The following is a 21,904-nucleotide window of genomic DNA, read 5'->3' as shown; positions in this document are numbered from 1 at the left end:
TCCCAGCACCACTTATTGAAGAGACTGTCTTTTCCCCACTGTGTATTTTTTCCTGCTTTGTTGAAGATTATTTGACCACAGAGTTGAGGGTCCACATCTGGGATCTCTACTCTTCCACTGGTCTATGTGTCTGTTTTTGTGCCAGTACCATGCTGTCTTGGTGATCACAGCTTTACATTAAAGCTTGAAATCAGGCAATGTGATGCCCCAGGTTTGTTTTTCTTTTTCAACATTTCCTTAGCAATTCGGGATCTCTTCTGGTTCCATACACCTTTTAGGATTGTTTGTTCCAGCACTTTGAAAAATGCTGGTGGAATTTTGATCAGGATGGCATTGAAAGTATAGATGGCTCTAGGCAGTATGGACATTTTAACAATGTTTATCCTTCCAATCCATGAGCATGGAATGCTCTTCCATCTTTTTGTGTCTTCTTCATGAAGTGAAGAACTCTTTCATGAGTGTTCTGTAGTTCCTCTAGTATGGATCCTTTACCTCTTTGATTAGGTTTATTCCCAAGTATTTTATGGTTCTTGGTGCTATAGTAAATGGAATTGATTCTCTAATTTCCCTTTCTGTATTTTCATTGTTAGTGTATAAGAAAGCAACTGATTTCTGTACATTGGTTTTGTATCCTGCTACATTACTGAATTGCTGTATGAGTTCTAGTAGTTTGAGGGTGGAGTCTTTTAGATTTTCCATATAAAGTATCAGGTCATCTTCAAAGAGAGAGTTTGACTTCTTCTTTGCCGATTTGAATACCTTTTATTTCTTTTTGTTGTCTGATTGCTGTTGCTAGGACTTCTAATACTACGTTGAACAACAGTGGCAAGAGCGGATATCCTTGTCATGTTCCTGATCTCAAAGGGAAGGTTGTCAGCTTTTCCGCATTGAGGATGATATTTGCTGTGGGTTTCTCATAGACAGATTTTATGAAGTTGAGGAATGTTCCCTCTATCCCTACACTTTGAATCGTTTTAATCAGGAAAGGATGTTGTATCTTGTCAAAAGCTATTTCTGCATCAATTGAGAGGACCATGTGGTTCTTCTCTCTTTTCTTATTGATTTGTTCTATCACATTGATTGATTTGCAAATGTTGAACCACCCTTGCATCCCAGGGATAAATCCCACCTGGTCATGGTAGAAAATCTTCTTAATGTACTGTTGGATCCTATTAGCTAGGATCTTGTTGAGAATCTTGGCATCCATATTCATCAGTGATATTGGTCTGAAATTCTCCTTTTTGGTGGGGTCTTTGCCTGGTATGGGGATCAGGGTAATACTGGCTTCATAAAAATTTTTCCTTCTATTTTTTGAAACAGCTTCAGGAGAGTAGGTATTATTTCTTCTTTGAATGTTTGATACAATTCTCCAGGGAATCCATCAGGTCCTGGGCTCTTGTTTTTTGGGAGGTTTTTGATCACTGCTTCAATCTCATTACTAGATATTGGTCTATTCAGGTTGTCAGTTTCTTCCTGATTCAGTTTTGGAAGTTTATAGTTTTCCAGGAATGCATCCATTTTGTCTAGGTTGCTTAACTTATTGGTATATAAATGGTTGCCCATTTTTAAATATGTGGGTCTACTTCTGGAATTTTAGTTTTGTCCAGCTGATCTCTATGTTTATAATTTCTCTAATATCACACTGTCTTGATTACAGTAGTTTTACTACTTACTAAGACTTACTTTAGTCTTAAAATCAGGTAAATGAGCATCTACAACTTTATTCTTTGATTACGTTCATTAGTGTTTCAGTGTAAAGTGTTTCAACATGGAGATCTTGCACATATTTTGTTAGATAAATACATTTTAAAAAGTGTTTATTTCTTTTAGGTACTACTGCCTATGGTATTTCCAAAACTTTTAATTTCCATTTGTTCACTAGAAGAAATATTAATTTTTAGATATTGGCTTATTATCCTGCAAACTTCTAGTTATAATAGCATTTTGATAGGTTCTGTGATGTTTTTTTCATAGATATTCACATTATCTGAGAATAGAGAAAGGTTTTCTTTCTTCCTTTCTACCTTTCCCTTCTTTTTCTTGCCTTACTGTCATGGTTAGTGTCAGAAAACATATTTTGTATGACTCTAATTCATTCAGATTTGTAATGGATTTTTTAAGACCCAGAATATGATATATCTGGGTTAATGTCTCATAGATACATGAAAAAAAATGTATATTCACCTGGTTCGGGTAGTATGTTTTACAAATGTCAATTAGATTAAGATGGTTGACAGTGTTGTTCAATTCTTCTATATCCTTATTGATTTTCTGTCTATTTATTCTATTAATTACCGAAAGAGAAGTGAACTCTTCAATATAACTATGGATTTGTCTAGTTTTGCTTTCAGTTCTCTCTTTTTACATCATGTATTTTTAAGCTGTGTTGCCAGGGTATAAATGTTTAGAATCTTGATGGCTTATTGGTGAACTGACATCTGTGTTAATGTCTTTTTGGGGAGAGTTGAGGGATAAATGCTGGGCTGTGCATTCTCTTTGGCTTTATTCTGTTGTTCAATTGCTGTTAAATCTGTTTTTCAATTTTCTTAAGCGGGATACCAAGCTCATTCAAAAAGGAAAAAATGTGATCCTCTGATCGTGCTTTTTAAAAAAGTAGGTGATGTCATTTAAGTCACAATGATCTCTTTTCTGATCAAGATTCTGATTATCAGGGGCATCTGGGTGGCTCAATTGGTTAAGCATCTGACTCTTGATTTCAGCTCAGGTCGTGATCTCAGGGTCGTGGGATCGAGTCCAGCACTGGGCTCTGTGCGGGGCATGAAGTCTGCTTGGGATTTTCTCTCCCCCTCTCCCTCTCCCTGCCCGCCCCTATTATTTTTTTTTTTTTTTAATAGTTGAAGGTATCTTTCTCAAGTAGTTTTTCTTGGAAATAAAAGTAGCTGCATTGAGTTTTACCTTACGTGCATTTTAATGATGTTTTTCTTGACTTTCAATATTTTAAAGTGCACTTGGAGTTTTTAAGATTTAATCTGCACTCATGCCAACCTGCGACTAAGCATTTATCACAATGTTTTACATGGATTTTTCATTCATCAACTTTCTGCCCTTTAGAACACAGTCCCCCAGCTGCTTCACTCTACTGAGATCTACTCAAAAAAGACATCAGATGAAAGCCAAATATTATTTACAGCTTGCCCACATGCACTATACATCTGTGTTCATCTCAGATAAAAGGTTACAATGCAGGTACAAAGCCTGATGTGGAAATTACTGATCAGCTTCAACTGAGTAAGGGATCTACTTACAGGCTGAAAGGAAAAGGAGGAATGCAATGGAGTCAAAAAGCAAACCATATGCAAACACAGTGTAGGAGCACTGACCACACTGACTCCATCTTTGGCCCACCACCTTGTCCGTGTTTACATGATGACCTCCCTTGGTGCTATGTGTTCCAGACCCCTTGGAGGTTAATATATGCCATGACCAGAATACAGGGAGGCTTATCCTGGTCTTCCCTAAATATGTTTAGATAACTATTAGAAATAACATAGTTATTTCTGATGCACAGATGGCACCACAAGGTCTGTTAAATTTTAGCTATCAAGGAAGTATATGCAAATCCTTGGACCTCACTACAGTGCCCTCCTGCATGCTCCCTCACTCTATAAAATCACAGACTAAGGTCTGGATTCTAAGGAAAATAGATGTGCAGCTGTCAGATCCCTGCCTGTTCGATCCTGTCAGCAAGCTACCTTGAATAAAACTCTGTACTCTATATGGCGTTGCTTTGTTTTTCGGTATCAAAGTGCCTTCTCAGTTTGGGGGATACTTTACAGTCCCTCTTCCACTTTCTAACACACAGTCATTACTATTAAATAAAACATTGATATTCCCAATAGACATGGTAATTGCCTATAGTTTTAAAAAAGTGATTCTTTCTAATGGCTTAAAACAAGCCTCTAATTCTCTTTTTCTAGATTCCCTATCAAATTTGTTATCAATAGCTCCTAACCTTTCTTATATCCAAAATGCCATTCTTAACCTCTACCATAAGCTACTGACCAGACCTCTTCTTTCACAAGGAAGAGTAAGGCCACTTAATACATTCTACCAACTTCCCTTTGCTTTACCTCTAAGTTCTTCTCTATGGTCCTGCATTGGCTGAAAGATATGCCCTTTGCAGTCATCACCCTTTTGTGCAAGTATATAGCCTCCCTTCTTCAACAAGGGTTTCACCTGTGTCATTGAGTTCCTATTTGCCTCTTTCTACACAAGCACACTCTAGCACCCACCTCATGCAAAAATATGCCCACTTAATTTTCCAGCATTTTTTCAGTACCTACCAAATGCAAACTCACTGAATTACTATGAGAGATAAAGTTTAAAAAAAAATCCAATCCTCCTTTCAGCAAACTTAAAAGTTACTGGCAAAGATGAACAATTAAATAATTATAATCTTGTGTAAATAGTTTAAGAGCAAAGGCTTATACAGTATAGTCATGATGTAAAGGAAAGAAAAGTTAATCCTGCTTGGTTCCTGAGGAATTATCTTTTAAAAAATATTTTTATCAAGATTACTCTTTTCGTCTCTTGCGATAGACAGGCTCAGGTCTCCTCTAGCATAAACCATCCCAAGATGCTTAAACTAACATCTCTGTCATCCCTTTCACTAGCACATTTTTTTTAAAAGGCCACTTATATTATCTACAAATCCAATTCACTGTCTTTTATTCATTCATGTCTTAAGTAAATGTGATCTGGCTTTTGATTTCCACCACTACGTTGATACCTCTCACCAAATCAAGGTGGGGTAACCCACTCAACACCCCCAGTCACCTTTTCTCAGTCTTCCTTTTACACAGTCTCTCTGCTATGAAGGACACATATGGGCCCTCTTCTCAAAATTCTCTGTGACCTGTGTGATACTTCTTTTCCCTAATGTATTTCCCTTCTCTCCATTTTTTGTTCAGTCTTTTCTGATTTCATTTCTCACTGCTGACAAAAGGGAAGCTTTGGCCAAGATTCCACTTTAAGACATGGCTTCTGACACCCTACCTCCTCTCTCCATTATCTTGTTCTTACTTTCTCCCACAAACACAAAAAAAACTCATGATAATCACCCTTAAGTAAACTGGGGATGAGAGAAGAAAAAAAAGAAAAAAAGCAGAGTAGAAAGTCTGACTTCAGTTCTGGTTCTACCACTGACATATTAGCTGTGCATCCATGGGCACATCATATCATATGTGGCTCCATAAAGGGTGCCCAGGTGGCTCAGTGGGCTAAAGCCTCTGCCTTCGGCTCAGGTCATGGTCCCGGGGTCCTGGGATCGAGCCCCACGTCGGGCTCTCTGCTCAGCGGGTAGCCTGCTTCCCCCCAACCCTCTGCTTACTTCTCTGCCCACTTGTGATCTCTGTCAAATAAATAAATAAAATCTTAAAAAAAAAAAAAAAGAGAGAGAGAGAGAGAGAATAGCTTCCTCATGTTCCTTCCAACCCCACAGTTCCACATTTCTAACTGGGAAGAACATCAGATTTCCAGTTCTGACTTCTCTAATGTAGGACAAATCCGTATTTTGTCTGCCAATTAAATATCCCACCCTTAAATTCTACTCCCTGAAACTCTTAACACACTACATATGTTAATGAAGTTGAATTTAAATTATAAAAAAAGAAAAAGAAAAGAAAAGAAATCCCTCCTCTAAACCTAATCTCTCAAACCAACTTCTTTTAAGTTGTCTATTAATGTTTATGTACTGGGACTTGCATTATCTTAAGCTTGAAATCCTAATAATCTATACATTGACAGTGTTTTATTTTTGCATTCTCTTTTCCTAAATCCCACTCTCCACCCCCCAACCCTGGCATAATTCAAAGAGTTTATCTTTTGGAGGTTGAAAGGTGGCAGTAGAAGAGGAGGACCCAGGCTCGCCCCATATCATGACTACAACTAGATAACTACAAATCATCCTTAATACCTCAGTAACTGACCTGAAGACTGGCAGAACAAACTCCACAATGAAAGGTAGAGAAGAGGCCACATCACAGAAGGTAGGAAGTACAGAGATATGATTTGGGAGAAAGGAGTCACCACTGCATAGGGAGGGAGCCCTGGTCGTGGAAAAGAGGAAGAGACACACCAACTCACAGGCCAGCTCATGGGAAAAGAAATCCTTATAGCAATTGGCTTGAAAAGTGAGAGGGGATGAATTTCTTGAGTTCTTGCAACCAGCAGGGCTTAAAGCCTGGAGTTTTAAAGGTCAGCAGGCTTGGCTCTGGGAGAGCTTGGAGGGTACCGGGGTTGCTCTTGGAGAACAGGCAGGGCAAATAGTCTGGGGAACACACAGTCTGGGAAGAGCAATCTGAAGAGTGTCTAGGGCAAACAGTGAAGAGATTATTTGCTCATCTTGGTAGGCATCCCACAGAGAAAGTGTTCATGAGACTCCGCTAGGAACAAATGAACTGGAGGGTGCCATTTCCCTCCCTGGCCCAGCATACGCACAGAGCCACCTGTGGGAAGCAGTGCAATACTGACATTTGCTACCAAACTTGCTTATACCAAGCACTGTCCCCCCACACTCTGGTGGAATTGCCCTTCCCACTCACCTTGCCTCAGTCCCAGAGCTCAGACCCTCTCCCCCAGAAATCCAGCCCAAACACCTGCTCACACCATGTCCCCTGACTCAGGAGTTTCGTAGAGCCTCAGTTCTGGCAGCAGTAGCAATAGGTCTCATTTCACAAATAGACCAGAATACACTTACTTAAAACATGCCAAGAGTCAGGCTAGGGACGAAACACTGTTCACAACGGGCAAAGATAGCTTTTGCAGATGACCAGTCTGATGGATAGAGCAGCCAGGACAAAATAGCAGAGCTCACAGAGCACACACTGGAAACACTCCCAGAAGCATCAGGCCCTGGGGAACAGAGGGTACTACGTGGCAGGGCACTACAGGACCACTTCTTCATAAGGCCATTAACCACAAAAGCAGGAGACGTGGCTGACTTTCCTAACACAAGAGAGAGATACAGAGACTTAGACAAAATGGGAAGAGAGAAAAATTTATCCCAAATAAAAGAACAGGAAAACACCATGGCCAATGATCTAAGCAAAAGAGATACAGGTAACATGCCTGATAGAGAATTTAAAGTAATGATCATAAGGATACTCATTGGACTAGAGGAAAGAGTGGAAGACATGAGTGAGACCCTTAACAGAGACAAGGAATAACATAGCAGAGGAAAAGGACACAATACAAGAAATAAGAAACACACCTGATGGAATGAACAGCAGGCTGGAAGAAGCAGAAGAATGACTTAATGACACAGAAAACAGAGTAAAGGAAAGTAATCAAGCTGAACAAAAGACAAAAAAGAATTATACAAAATGAGAATAGACTTAGGGAACTCTCACTCTATCAAACATAGTAACATTCACATTATAGGAGTCCCAGAAGAAGGAGGAGAGAGAGAAGGGGACAGAGAATTTATTTGAAGAGATAACTTCAAATACTTTCAAAACTTTCAAAAACTTTCGAAAACTTCTGTCATCTGGGGAAGGAAAAAGATACCCAGATCCAGGTGGCACTGAGAATTCTCACCAAAAGCAGCAAAATCAGACTGATGCCAAGACATATTATAACTATATTAGCAAAATATACTGATAAAGGAAAAATTTCAAACCAGCAAGACAAAAAAAGACAGAAACTTCCAAGGGAAAATCCATAAAGCTAGCAGGAGATTATTTTTAGCAGAACATTTCTAAGCCAGAATGGATTGTCATGATATATTCAAAGTACTGAATGGGAAAATTCTGCAGCCAAAAATATTCTATCCAGCAAAGCTATCAACTTAGAATAGAAGGACAGGTAAAGAGTTTCCCAGACAAACAAAAACTAAAGTAGTTCATGACCACTAAGCCAGATCTGCAAGAAATATTAAAGGGAACACACTGAGTGGAAGAGACCGACCAAAAGTGACAGTATAAGGGTAGGAAACACCTAAATATGAGTATTTCTGTAAAAAATCAGTCAAGGAACTCACAAAATAATAGAATATAAAATATAACAGAATACACCTAAAAAGTGGGGAAGAAAGTAATAAAAAATGGGTTCAAACTTAATAATCAATTCAACATAGACTGTTATATGCAAAAGAGACTATATAAAAACCTAGTGGAAACCATATATAGAAAACCACTAATAAAAATGCAAAGAATAAAGAGAAAGATATCCTAATATATCACTAAAGAAAAGAGGCAAATCATGAAAGGGAGAAGAAAAGATCAGAGAAAATCCTCAGAAACAACCACAAAACAAATAATAAAATGGCAATAAATACATTATCTATCAGTAATTACTTTGAATGTAAACAGACTCTAATCAAAAGACACGAGGTAACAGAGTGGGTTAAAAAAAAGAAGACCCACTATATGCAGCCTACAAGAGACTCATTTTAGACCTAAAGACACCCACGTATTGACAATGAAGGGATGGAGAAACATTTAATGCAAATGGATGTCAAAAGAAAGCTGCACTATGGGTGCCTGGGTAGCTTAGTCAGTTAAGCACCTGCCTTCAGCTCAGGTCATGATCCTGGGGTCCTGGGATTGAGTCCCATATTGGGCTCCCTGCTCAGCGGGGAGCCTGCTTCTCCCTCTGTCTCTCTCTCTCTTCCTCTCATTAATAAATAAATAAAATCTTTTAAAAAAAGGAAAAAAAGGAAAAGAAAGCCAGAGTAGCAATACTTATACTGGACAAAACAAACTTTAAAACAAGGACTGTAACAGAAGACAAAGTAAAAAAATTACTATATCATAATAAAGGGGACAATACAACAAGAATATTGTAAATATTTATGTACTAAACATAGGAGCACACAATACATTAAACAAGTGAATAACAAACATAAAGGAACTAGTCAATAATAACACAGTAATAGTAGGGGACTTTAACTCCCCCCTTACAACAATAGATCATCTAAACAGAAAATCAACAAGGAAACAATTACTTTATATGACACACTGGAAGAGACGGATTTAATAGATATAGTCAGAACATTCCATTCTAAAACAAGAAGATACACATTCTTTTCAAGTGTACACAGAACTTTCTCTATAACAGATCACATATCAGCCCACAAAACAACTCTGAACAAATTCAAGATGACTGAAGTCTTACCATACATCTTTTCTGATCACAACACTATGAAACTAGAAGTCAACAACTAGAAAAAACCTGGAAAGACCATAAATACATGGAAATTAAACAACATGCTAGTAAACAATGAATGTATTAACCAGGAAATAAAAGAAGAAATAAAAAAGTACACTGAAACAAATGAAAATGAAAACACAATGGCCCAAAACTTCTGGACTACAGCAAAAGTAGTTCTAGGAGGAAAATATATGGCAATACAGGCCTACCTCAAGAAGCAAGAAAACTCTCAAATACACAATCTTACCTTACACCTAAAGAAGCTAGAAAAGAGCAACAAACAGAATCTAAAACCAGCAGATGGGAGGAAATAATAATGGTTAGAGCAGAAATAAATGATTTAGAAACTAAAAAAAAACAATAGAACAGATCAATGAAACCAGGAGCTGGTTCTTTGAAATAATCAATAAAATTGATATACCTCTAGCCAGACCTATTAAAAAGAGGAAAGACTCAAATAAAATTACAAATGAGGAGAGGGGCGCCTGGGTGGCTTAGTGGGTTAAAGCCTCTGCCTTCAGCTCAGGTCATGGTCTCAGGGTCCTGAGATCGAGCCCCACGTCGGGCTCTCTGCTCGGCAGCGAGCCTTCTTCCTCCTCTCTCCCTCTCTGCCTGCCTCTCTGCTCACTTGTGATCTCTGTCGGTCAAATAAATAAATAAAATCTTAAAAAAAAATGAGGAGAAATAACAACCACACCACAGAAATACAAACAAGTATAAAAGAATATTGTGAAAAACTATACGCCAACAAATTAGACAACCTAGAAGAAATAGATAAATACCTAGAAACATATAAACTACTAAAACTGAAACAGGAAGCAAAAGAAAAGTTGAACAGACTGATTAGCAGAAAAGAAATTGAATTAGTATTAAAAAAAAACTCCCCCAAAAAGTCCCCAACCAGATGGGTTCACATGCAAATTGTATCAAACATTTAAAGAAGAGTTAATACCTATTGTTCTCAAACTATTCCAAAAAAATAGAAAAGAAAAACTTTCAAACTCATTTTATGAGGCCATTACTCTGATAACCACAACCAGATAAAAGACTCCACTGAAAAAAAAGAAAAATACAGGCCAATACCCCCTGATGAACATAGATGCAAAAATTCTCAACAAAATACTAACAAACCAAATCCAAAATACATTTTAAAAAGTCAGCCACCGTGATCAAGTGGGATTTATTCATGGGTTGCAAGGGTGGTTCAACATTCCCATATCAATCAACATGAGATGGTCACATCCAAAAGAGAAAGAATAAGAACAATATGATCATTTCAATAGATGGAAAAAAAAAAAAGGCATTTGACAAAGTGCAACATCTTTTCATGATAAAAGCCCTAAACAAAGTACGTTTAAAGGGAACATCCCTCAACATAATAAAAGCCCTATGTGAAAAACCAATAGCTAACATCATTGTTAATGGGGAAAAAAAGGTCAGGAACACGACAAGGATTTCCACTTGCATCACTTTTATTCAACATAGTACTAAAAGTCCTAGCCATAGCAATCAGACAACAAAAAGGAAAAAAAGACACAAAACTGGTAAGGAAGAAGTAAAACTTTCACTATTTGCAGATTATGTGATACTGTATAAAGAAATCTTGGAAGACTCCACTAAAAAATGCTAGAACTGATCAAAGAATTCAGTAAGTCACAGGATACAAAGTCAATGTACAGAAATCTGTTGCATTTCTATACACTAATAATGAAGCAACAAGAACAGAAATTAAGAAAATACCATTTACAATTGCACCGAAAGTAATGAGATACCTAGGAATAAACCTAACCAAAGAGATGAAAGACCTGTATTCTGAAAACTATGAAACACTGATGAAAGAAATTGAAAATGACACAAAGATAAATAAAGACATTCCATGTCCATGGACTGGAATGGAAGAATACTATTAAAAGGTCTATACTACCCAAAGCAACCTACACATTTAATGTAGTCCCTATCAAAATTTCTAGTTCTCTCAAAGAACAAATAATCCTTAAATTTGTATGGAACCACAAAGGACCTGGAATAGCCAAGTTAATCTTGAAAAGTAAAGCTGGAGGCTCACAATTCCACACTTCAAGTTATATTACAAAGTTGTAGTGGTCAAAACACTATGATACTGGCATAAAAATAGACACATACGTTAATGCAACAGAATAGAAGGCCCAGAAATAAAACCACAATTATATGGTCAATTAATCTTCAACAAAGCAGAAACTATCCACTGGGAAAAAGAAGGTCTCTTCAACAAACTGAACAATCACAAGCAAAGTAACAAAACTGGACCACTCTCTTAACACTAAACATAAAAATAAATTCAAAATGGATTAAAGACCTAAATGTGAGACTTGAAACCACCAAATCCTGGAAGAGAATACAGGCAGTAAGTAACCTCTGTGACATTGGCAGTAACAATTTTTTTCTACATATGTCTCCTGAGGCAAGGGAAACAAAAGTAAAAATAAACTATTGGGACTACATCAAAATGAAAAGCTTCTGCATAGCAAAGGAAACAAGCAACAAAATTAAAAGGCAACCTATGGAATGGGAGTAGATATCTGCAATAACACAGCCAGTAATCCAAAACTCAACACCCCAAAACTAAGTAATCCAATTAAAAATGGGCAAAAGACATGAACAGACATTTCTTCAAAGAAGACACACAGATGGTCAAGAGGTGCATGAAAAGATGTTCACATCATCATTTACCATCTGGAAAATGCAAATCAAAACTACAATATCACCTCATATCTGTCAGAATGGCTAAAATCAACAACACAAGAAACAAGTGTTGGTATGGATGTGGAGAAAAGGGAACCCTCTTGGTAGGAATCCAAACTGGTGCAGCCACTTTGCAAACCAGTATGAAGGTGCCTCAAAATGTTACGAAAAAGAACTATCCTAGGGCGCCTGGTGGCTCAGCTGGTTAAGTGACTGCCTTTGGCTTAGGTCATGATCTTGGGGTCCCAGGATAGAGTCCCACATTGGGCTCCCTGCTCAGCAGGGAGTCTGCTTCTCCCACTGACCTCTCTCCTCTCAGGCTCTCTCTCTCTCAAATAAATAAATAAAATCTTTAAAAAAAAAAAAACAAAACAGAACAGAACTACCCTATGATCCAGCAACTGCACTGCTAGGTATTTGCTCAAAGGATACAAAATTACAGATATGAAGGTGCACCCAATGTTTATAACAGCATTATGAACAATAGCTAAATTATGGAAAGAGCCCAAATGTTCATCGACTGATGAATGGATAAAAAAGATATGGTATAGGCGCATGCACACACACACACACACACACACACACGCATATCCCAATGGAGTATTGCTCAGCCATCAAAAGGAACGAAATCTTGCCATTTGCAATGAGTTGGATGGAACCAGAGTATATTATGACAAATACCAGATGATCTCACTCATATGTAGAACTTAAGAAAGGAAACAGCTGAACATACGGGAAGGGGGAAAAGAAAAAAGGAGAGAGGGAAACAAGCCATAAGAGACTCTTAATGTTAGAAAACAGACTGAGGAATCAGGAAGCGAGGTGGGTGGGGGATGGTCTAGATGGGTGAAGGGTATTAAGGAGGGTCCATGTTATGATGAGCACTGGGTGTTGTATGTAAGTAACGAATCACTGAATTCTACTCCAGAAATCAATATTGCACTGTATATTAACTACCTAAAATTTAAATCTTAAAAAAAAAAAAAGGTTAAAAATAGATCTACCTTATGATCAAGCAATCACATTACTGGGTATTTACCCAAAGAATACAAAAACATGAATTTAAAAGCATACATGCAAAAAAAATAAAAAATAAAAAAATAAAAGCATACATGCACCCCTATGTTCATAGCAGCACTATTTACAATAGCCAAAATATGGAAGTAGCCAAAGTGTCCATCAACTAATGAATAGATAAAGATGTGGTATATATACATAATGGAATATTATTCAGCCATAATAAAGAATGAAGTCTTGCCATTTGCAAGGACATGGATGAAGCTAGAACGCATAATGCTCAGCAAAATAAGTCAGAGAATGACAAATACTATATGACTTTACTCATATGTGGAATTTAAGAAGCGAAAAAAAAAAAACAAGAAAAAAGGAGAGACAAACCAAAAACCAGACTGTTAACTCTAGAGAACACACTGATGGTTACCAGGGGAAGTGGGTGGGGGGATGACTTAAGTAAGTGGTGAGGATTAAGGACTGCACTTGTTCTGATGAGCACCGGGAGATGTACGGAATTATCAAATCTCTATGTTGTATACCTGGAACTAATATCATACCGTATGTTAACTAACTAGAATTAAAATAGCAACATTAAAAAAAAAAAAAAAAAAGAGGATCTCTTCCACTCAATATTCCTTGGCTTCCCCAATTGGTTATCATTCTTCCTCTTCAGAAAACCTAAGACCTTCTATGTGTACCTCTCTCATTACACTTGGCATATGTTTCTCCCCAGACTCCGGTTCTGTAGGAGCAGGATTTATAGGATTCTTTGCATCTTAAAATAGCACCTTGAGCACTGCTTTACCCAGAGTACCGTAAAACTCCAAGATTTGAACTGAATTAACTAGATTTAATCTAAATTTTGGACATTGTAAAAGAAGTAGGGTTTCTAGAGTACTTATTTTCTTTAAGAAAAAATAACTGAGGATACATAATGATTTGGATGTTCCAGCTCTAAAACATATATTGCTTCTTAAGCTAAGGAAGCCAATGTTCCTCTTGGACTCCTCAAATTCCATGTCAATTCTAAAGAACACTATAGACAGCAATGCCACTATATTTTTAAAAGCACATTTACTAAATTGCTCTTAAATATTTGATTTTACATTTGGGTATTTCTTTTTTTTTTTAATCTCAATTATTTATAAGACAAAGTATTTTGGCAGGTTATTCAACCTAATGAACTATCATCAGAAGTGCAGATTTAACACAGCAAGACGTGATGCCTATCAAAACATTTAGCCACTATGTTATCTTTTGCTTTAACCTACATGCAGCACAAAAAACAATTTCCCAAAATAAAATATGGTGGCATTAATTTTCAGCTTCATTAACATGCTTCAGTACATTCCTCTAAAAATTTATTTTTTAAAAATGTTCTTAATTGAGATAGTAAAACAAATTGAGAGGAAAAAAAAGCCTTCCAACTTCCTTTATTACCAAGAAAAGAATGCAGCCTAGCAGACAGAAGAACAGAATTTCCAAGGACTGGAAGCCGGGCAAGTCAAGGTTTTTGCTTCCTCCTCCTGGAAGATAGGGTGTGTGATGTGAGGCCTGACGAATAGTCAGTGAAACCAAGAGGAACGGTGTGGCACCTCATTACTGAGGATGCCTGGCAGAATCTGACCTACCTGGTGAATCCCTCCGGGAGAGATCTTGTAGGACTGCAACTTCTGTTTCAGCAGCTCCTGATCGCTGTGACGGAATGGGCACCCTGACAACAAAAAACAAGCCGACACACCAAGGTTATTTACCCAGGACCTGGTACAATACCACACTCGAGAGACTGTTTAAGCTCCCCTTAATTGTCTAACAGCTTATTAATAAAAAAGTTAATTGCCCATGGGTGCAACTGCTTTCCTCTCTTTATCTAAATGACGACTTAGTTGTACAGTTATCAGGGTACTACAGGCTCAAGAGTTACATAAAACATTACAGCATTCTTGGGTGAAGTTGCCCACTCACTAGGAAGAGGAAACAGTTTTAATTATGCTACTTGCTAACAAGCAGAGATAATCACAAAGCTGTAGTTGATCTAAAAACTTTATACAATCTTACATATTATTGGTATTTTAAAAAATTACAGTAAAAGCCTACAAGAAGAAAGATAATATAAAAAAAAAAAGTACAAACTCTAAGAAATATAAAAATCTCACATCATTTTCAGATGTCTATTTCCCAGAGAGTAAAATCCATATAAATTCAGAGGAATCACTGTTAGGAATGAGACAGACAAAAAGAAAAGTGTTTTATAGGAAAATAACTTATAATAGATACATGTTACCTCTGTAGTACTTCAAGAGTAACACAATAATAAAGATGGACAAGTAAATATTTGCATAAATAAGAACACAAAAGAACTAAAATGTAAAAGCTGTATTACCAGGCCAAAATCTAGAAAAGTTGAGATGTTTTAATAAGATGCTGCAATGATAAATTAAATATCTTATTTTAAAATGTAATATAGGAAGTCAGATTACTTTTTTTAGGTACACAGATAATGGATCTATTAGTTAAACTGAAACAATTGTGCATTTTTTAAAAATTAATTTATTTATTTTAATAAACATATAATGTATTTTTATCCCCAGGGGTACAGGTCTGTGAATCGCCAGGTTTACACATTTCACAGCACTCATCATAGCACATACCTTCCCCAATGTCCATATCCCCACCACCCTCTCCCGTCCCCCCTCCCCCAAGCAACCCTCAGTCTGTTTTTTGAGATTGAGTCTTTTATGGTTTGTCTCCCTCCCAATCCCATCTTCTTTCATTTTTTCTTTTCCTACCCCCCCAACCCCCCTACATTGCATCTCCACTTCCTCATATCAGGGAGATCATATGATAGTTGTCTTTCTCCGATTGACTTATTTTGCTAAGCATAATACCCTCTAGTTCCATCCACGTCATCGCAAACGGCAAGATTTCATTTCTTTTGATGGCTGCATAGTGTTCCATTGTGTGTGTGTGTATATATATATATACCACTACTTCTTTATCCATTCATCTGTTGATGGACGTCTAGGTTCTTTCCATAGTTTGGCTATTGTGGACATACTGCTGCTATAAACATTCGGGTGCATGTGCCCCTTCAGAGCACCACGTTTGTATCTTTAGGATATAAACCCAGTAGTGCAATCGCTGGGTCGTAGGGTAGCTCTATTTTCAGTTTTTTGAGGAACCTCCACACTGTTTTCCAGAGTGGCTGCACCAGCTTGCCTTCCCACCAACAGTGTAGGAGGGTTCCCCTCTCTCCGCATCCTCGCCAGCATCTGTCATTTCTTGACTTGTTAATTTTAGCCATTCTGACTGGTGTGAGGTGGTATCTCATTGTGGTTTTGATTTGTATTTCCCTGATGCCGAGTGATGTGGAGCATTTTTTCATGTGTCTGTTGGCCATCTGGATGTCTTCTTTGCAGAAATGTCTGTTCATGTCCTCTGCCCATTTCTTGATTGGATTATTTGTTCTTTGGATGTTGAGTTTGATATGCTCTTTATAGATTTTGGATACTAGCCCTTTATCTGATATGTTGTTTGCAAATATCTTCTCCCATTCTGTCAGTTGTCTTTTGGTTTTGTTAACTGTTTCCTTTGCTGTGCAAAAGCTTTTGATCTTGATGAAATCCCAATAGTTCATTTTTGCCCTTGCTTCTGTTGTCTTTGGTGATGTTCCTAGGAAGAAGTTGCTGCGGTTGAGGTCAAAGAGGTTGCTGCCTGCGTTCTCCTCAAGGATTTTGATGGATTCCTTTCTCACATTGAGGTCCTTCATCCATTTGAGTCTATTTTCGTGTGTGGTGTAAAGAAATAGTCCAATTTCATTTTTCTGCATGTGGCTGTCCAATTTTCCCAGCACCATTTGTTGAAGAGGCTGTCTTTTTTCCATTGGACATTCCTTCCTGCTTTGTCGAAGATTAGATCGCTATAGAGTTGAGGGTCTATTTCTGGGCTCTCTATTCTGTTCCATTGATCTATATGGTCTGTTTTTGTGCCAGTACCATACTGTCTTGATGATGACAGCTTTGTAATAGAGCTTGAAGTCTGGAATGGTGATGCCACCTACTTTGGCTTTCTTTTTCAATATTCCTTTCAATATTCAGGGTCTTTTCTTGTTCCATATAAATTTTAGGATTATTTGTTCTATTTCTTTAAAAAAAATGGGTGGGATTTTGATAGGGATTGCATTAAATGTGTAGATTGCTTTAGGTAGAATAGACATTTTCACAATATTTGTTCTTCCAATCCATGAGCATGGAACATTTTTCCATGTCTTTGTGTCTTCCTCAATTTCTTTCATGAGTACTTTATAGTTTTCTGAGTATAGATTCTTTGCCTCTTTGGTTAGGTTTATTCCTAGGTATCTTATGGTTTTGGGTGCGATTGTAAATGGGACTGACTCCTCAATTTCTCTTTCTTCTGTCTTGTTGTTAGTGTAAAGAAATGCGACTGATTTCTGTGCATTGACTTTATATCCTGACACTTTACTGAATTCCTGTACAAGTTCTAGCAGTTTTGGAGTGGAGCCTTTCACATATAGTATCATATCATCTGCAAAGAGTGATAGTTTGACTTCTTCTTTGCCAATTTGGATGCCTTTAATTTCTTTTTGTTGTCTGATTGCTGAGGCTAGGACTTCTAGTACTATGTTGAACAGCAGTGGTGATAACGGACATCCTTGCCGTGTTCCTGACCTGAGTGGAAAAGCTTTCAGTTTTTCTCCATTGAGAATGATATTTGCAGTGGGCTTTTCATAGATGGCTTTGATAACAATTGTGCATTTTTAATGAAAACAATGGGAAGTTGGTTGCGCAAAAACAGAAAAAAGCCTAGATGCCAAACAAATGTGTCTACCAAAAATCGTCACTATAAATAAAAACATCCATGATTATGGCCTCCTACAAATAATAAAATTCACAAAAAGTCATAGCTTACACTTCATTCAGATTAAAACTATAATAATTTTTAGTATAAGGAAACATTTTAAGAAGCTGTGCAACATCTGGTTAAGAGAGTTTGGAGCTAAAATGTCAGTGTTTGAATCTCAGTTTACCAATTACTAAGTGGGAGACCATAGGTAAATTTTATATCTTGTTGCTGACTCAGATTCCCTTTCTGTCAAGTGAGGGAAATAATCACTCACAGAACTCTTGTAACAATGGAAATATAAAGCTCTTATATGCTCTTGGCACACAATAAACACTCAACATGTATTAGCTATCATTATGATTCTCAAAAAAAACCCATCTTGATAATGAAATTTCAAAAGATCCCAAAAAGAAAGAAATGAGGCTGCACAAGGAATTCTTGGTTCAGCCCAGGAATTATTAAAGAACACAAAAAAAGATATTAACTGAATTATCCAAATTACATTTGAAATAATGACTGTATCTGTATGAAAAAGGTAACAAAGGACAAAGCCAAGAAGAAAGTGAGGATTGCCAAGGTACTAAAGGTCACAAAAAAGTGTTCTAAAGCTACACTGACAATAAGCAGAACAGAGAAAAACCAGATTCCTACTTAGAGAAGCTGGTGTTATTTTAACAGATGACAGAAAGACAGTAAAACTCGGTAACTCCTGTTAATTTTGTCTATCTTCCACATCAGAGAAAGCGATCCTCAAAACTAGAAAGGGCTGAAGTAAGTAACTGAAAATGAAGTGAATGCATACCCAGTTACGTGTTTGACAAGCCTTCCAACGTATGTTTGTGGAAGAGATGGATAAACATAGTCTGGAGTATAGTTACACACAGATTCACAACTGGTTGAATAATCATTCCAAGAAGTGCTACTTAATGAAATAATATCAACACGGGACGAAATAGTTTTATAAAAGGAAAAGGACAGAGACTTCTGGTTTCCAGTCTGGCTCAAGAGAGGCTTATATGTCATCACTATGTCCTAGCAAGGAAAAAACTGAACAAACTGAAAAATCAACAACTCTGCTTAGACTCATCAGAGAATAAGATCACTTGAAGAGAGAGGCAGCTACAGAGAATCACAACATACTAGAACAGAAATCTCTGGAGGAAGCAGTGCTGGGGTAGGAAAAACCTAACCTATAACTGACACATTTCTGAAGTCTGGACAAATCTGAGAGTTTAAAACTCCAAGGAGACCTAGTCCTGGGGAGGCCCTATACTTTGTAAGCTTAACTTCCAGGAGCTCTACCAGGTGCTCATGGTAAGTAACAGAGAAATTCTCTTGTGCTTTTGGCATGGGGAGGGGAAAAGTAACCATTTTGACACTCTAGAGCTATCCTGCCCTCAGAACAAACTATATTACCTGAGCCTAAACTTCTGGGGTTTTATGAGAGCCTAACCTCCAGCAGGGTGGGGGGATATACAACTCCAGTCTCTCCTAGCCATCCTGTCCCACCTGGGGGGAATAACTGAGAGTCATGTTGAAATTCATAGCCCAGGGCCATAGGCTCACTAAAAGACTAATCAGGACTACAGAATACCACCCTCTTCACCTCCCTATGTACCACCATATTACCAAAGGCTTATTTTTGGAATTCTTTCTACCCAATATGTCACGTCTACCTTTTAAGAAAAAATTACAAGGCTTATCAAAAGGCAAAAAATAAAGTTTGAAGAGACTGAACAAACATCAGAACTAGAGTCAGATACTGCAGGGATATTAGAATTATCAGACCAAGAATTTAAAATAACTGACTAATGCTAAGAGCTCTAACGGGAAAAAGAGACAATGTATAAACACAGGTAATGTAAGCAGAAAGATGGAAATCCTGAGAATCAAAAAGATATGCTAGAGATCCAAAACACTGTAATGGAAATGAAGAATGTCTTTGATGGGCTTATTAGTAGACATGGCTGAGGGAAGAATCTCTAAGCTTGAGGATGTATCAAATAGAAACTTCTAAAACTGAAAAACAAAAAGAGAACTAAAAAAAATAAGAACAGAATATCCAAGAACTGTGGGACACTATGAAAGGTGGCAGTGAGAATACCAGAAGAAGAGATAAAGGAAGGAACAGAAGCAATATTGAGGCAACAGTGACAGAGAATTTTCCCCAAATAAATGTCAGGCACCAAACTACAGATCCAGGAAGTCCAAAGAACAAGCACTATAAATGCCCCCCAAAATAGAGCTTAGATATACCACTTTCATACTTCAGAAAACCAAAAATAAAGAAAAAAAATCTTAAAAGAAGCCAGATATAAAAACACTTTACTTACAGAGAAGCAAAGATAACAATTATATCTAACTTATCCTCAGAAACCATACAAGCAAGAGAGTGGAGTGACTGGTTGACTGACTGACTGTTTTTAGACTGAAATACTTAAAGAGTAGAGAAGGGGGGGGGGACCTCCACAAATCTAGAATTCTGTACCCTGTGCAATTATCTTCAAAAGACAAGGAGTAATAGACTTTTCTCAGACAAATCAGAAGTGACATTATTTGTTGTCAGTGAACCTGTAAGACAAGATATGTTAAGAAGTTGTTCTTCAAAGAGAAGGAAAGCAATATAGGCCAGAAACTCAGACCTACCTAAAGACGAGAACATCAGAGGATAAATAAAGGTAATATAAAAACTTCAGAGCAAGGAAATTTATCAAGGATACTACATAATGAGAAAGGGACACATACTCCAGGAAGATGTAATAGTCCTTAACGTGTATCCTTCTAACAACAGACCATCAAAAAACAAGAGGCAAAACTGGCAGAACTGCAAGAAGAAACTGATGTATCCACTGTCTGAGACATCAACACCTTTCTATCAGAAATGGACAGACCCAGCAGGCAGTAAATCAGCAACAATATTCGTAGAATTTAAAAGCATCATCAACAATTGGAGAAAGACAACTATCATATGATCTCCCTGATATGAGGAAGTGGAGATGCAACGTAGAGGGTTTGGGGGATAAGAAAAGAATAAATGAAACAAGATGGGATTGGGAGGGAGACAAACCATAAGAGACTCTCAATCTCACAAAACAAACTGAGTGTTGGCGGGGGGGGGGGGGGGGGGGGGGGGGAGGAGGTGGGGGGGTGGATAGGGACAGGGTGGTGGGGTTATGGACACTGGGGAGGGTATGTGCTATGGTGAGTGCTGTGAAGTGTGTAAACCTGGCAATTCACAGACCTGTACCCCTGGGACTAATAATACATTATATGTTAATTTTAAAAATAAATAAATAAATAAATTCAAAAAAAATAAAAAATAAATAAAAGCACCATCAATTAATATAACTGATATCTATATAACAGCTATATCCAGAACAGCAGATTACATATTCTTCTCAGTTCACACATGACAAACCACTATGGTGCAGGATGAGGCTGATGGGGGGGGGGGTAGGGTGTGCAAGTTTAGGGGCAGAGACTATGCGAGAAGGCACTCTCTACCCTCTGCTCAATTTTGCTGTGAACCTAAAAGTGCTCTAAAAACATTATTCATTAAGAAAAGGACAGATCAAGGTTTCTAATAAACATGAGCTTACTGTTTGCTAAGTATATTATTTTTTAACTGATAGGGTTTAAATTACAAAATAAAACAAACAGAAAGGACTGGAATAAATAAGATTCAATTTCATAAGAAATAAGCTATATAAAATCCTGCATTTAATCTAATAAAAATCAACAATGTAAGTGAGGTGTTCTAGGGTCTTGACATGATAGAGGAATCCCTGGGGATTTTACTAGGCCAAATTAAAAGTAAGTGAACTGCTTGGTGTGGCTGCTAAGAAAAGTAACAGATTTTTCTCAATTGAAGTATCTGGTAATGGGTTTCAAAGTTTAGAAGACATAAAAATTATCCAGGGCACTTGCAAATAAATCTGACTTCATAAACCTGAGGGTGGAGGATTGCTAATCTGCATTTCTAGAGGCACCTTAAGTAAGTGACAGAAGTGATGATAACTGCTCACTGTGTATACCAGTGCTGGCTACCTTTCTTCTATTAAATATGAAAGAAAAGGCATATTTTTAGTGCTCTGGACACGACAAGCATCTTCCTTAAAATTCTGTTTGTGATTAT

The 21,904-nt window shown here is 37.4% G+C and overlaps 1 protein-coding gene across 1 annotated transcript in view; it reads right to left on the bottom strand.

Moving 5' to 3' along the window:
- PRIM2 (DNA primase subunit 2) overlaps window positions 1-21,904 on the bottom strand; it is a 328,016-nt gene that overhangs the window by 35,540 nt on the left and 270,572 nt on the right. The window contains exon 12 of the mRNA XM_080805924.1: window positions 14,538-14,620. Coding sequence (XP_080662050.1) covers window positions 14,538-14,620 — 83 coding nt within the window. The remainder of the gene's footprint in view (window positions 1-14,537; window positions 14,621-21,904) is intronic.

Source organism: Martes martes (genome assembly GCF_963455335.1).
Source record: "Martes martes genome assembly, chromosome: 6".
NCBI lineage: Eukaryota > Metazoa > Chordata > Mammalia > Carnivora > Mustelidae > Martes > Martes martes.
The sequence above is the reverse complement of the archived record's forward strand: the minus strand, read 5'-3'. Positions and strand labels throughout refer to the sequence as shown.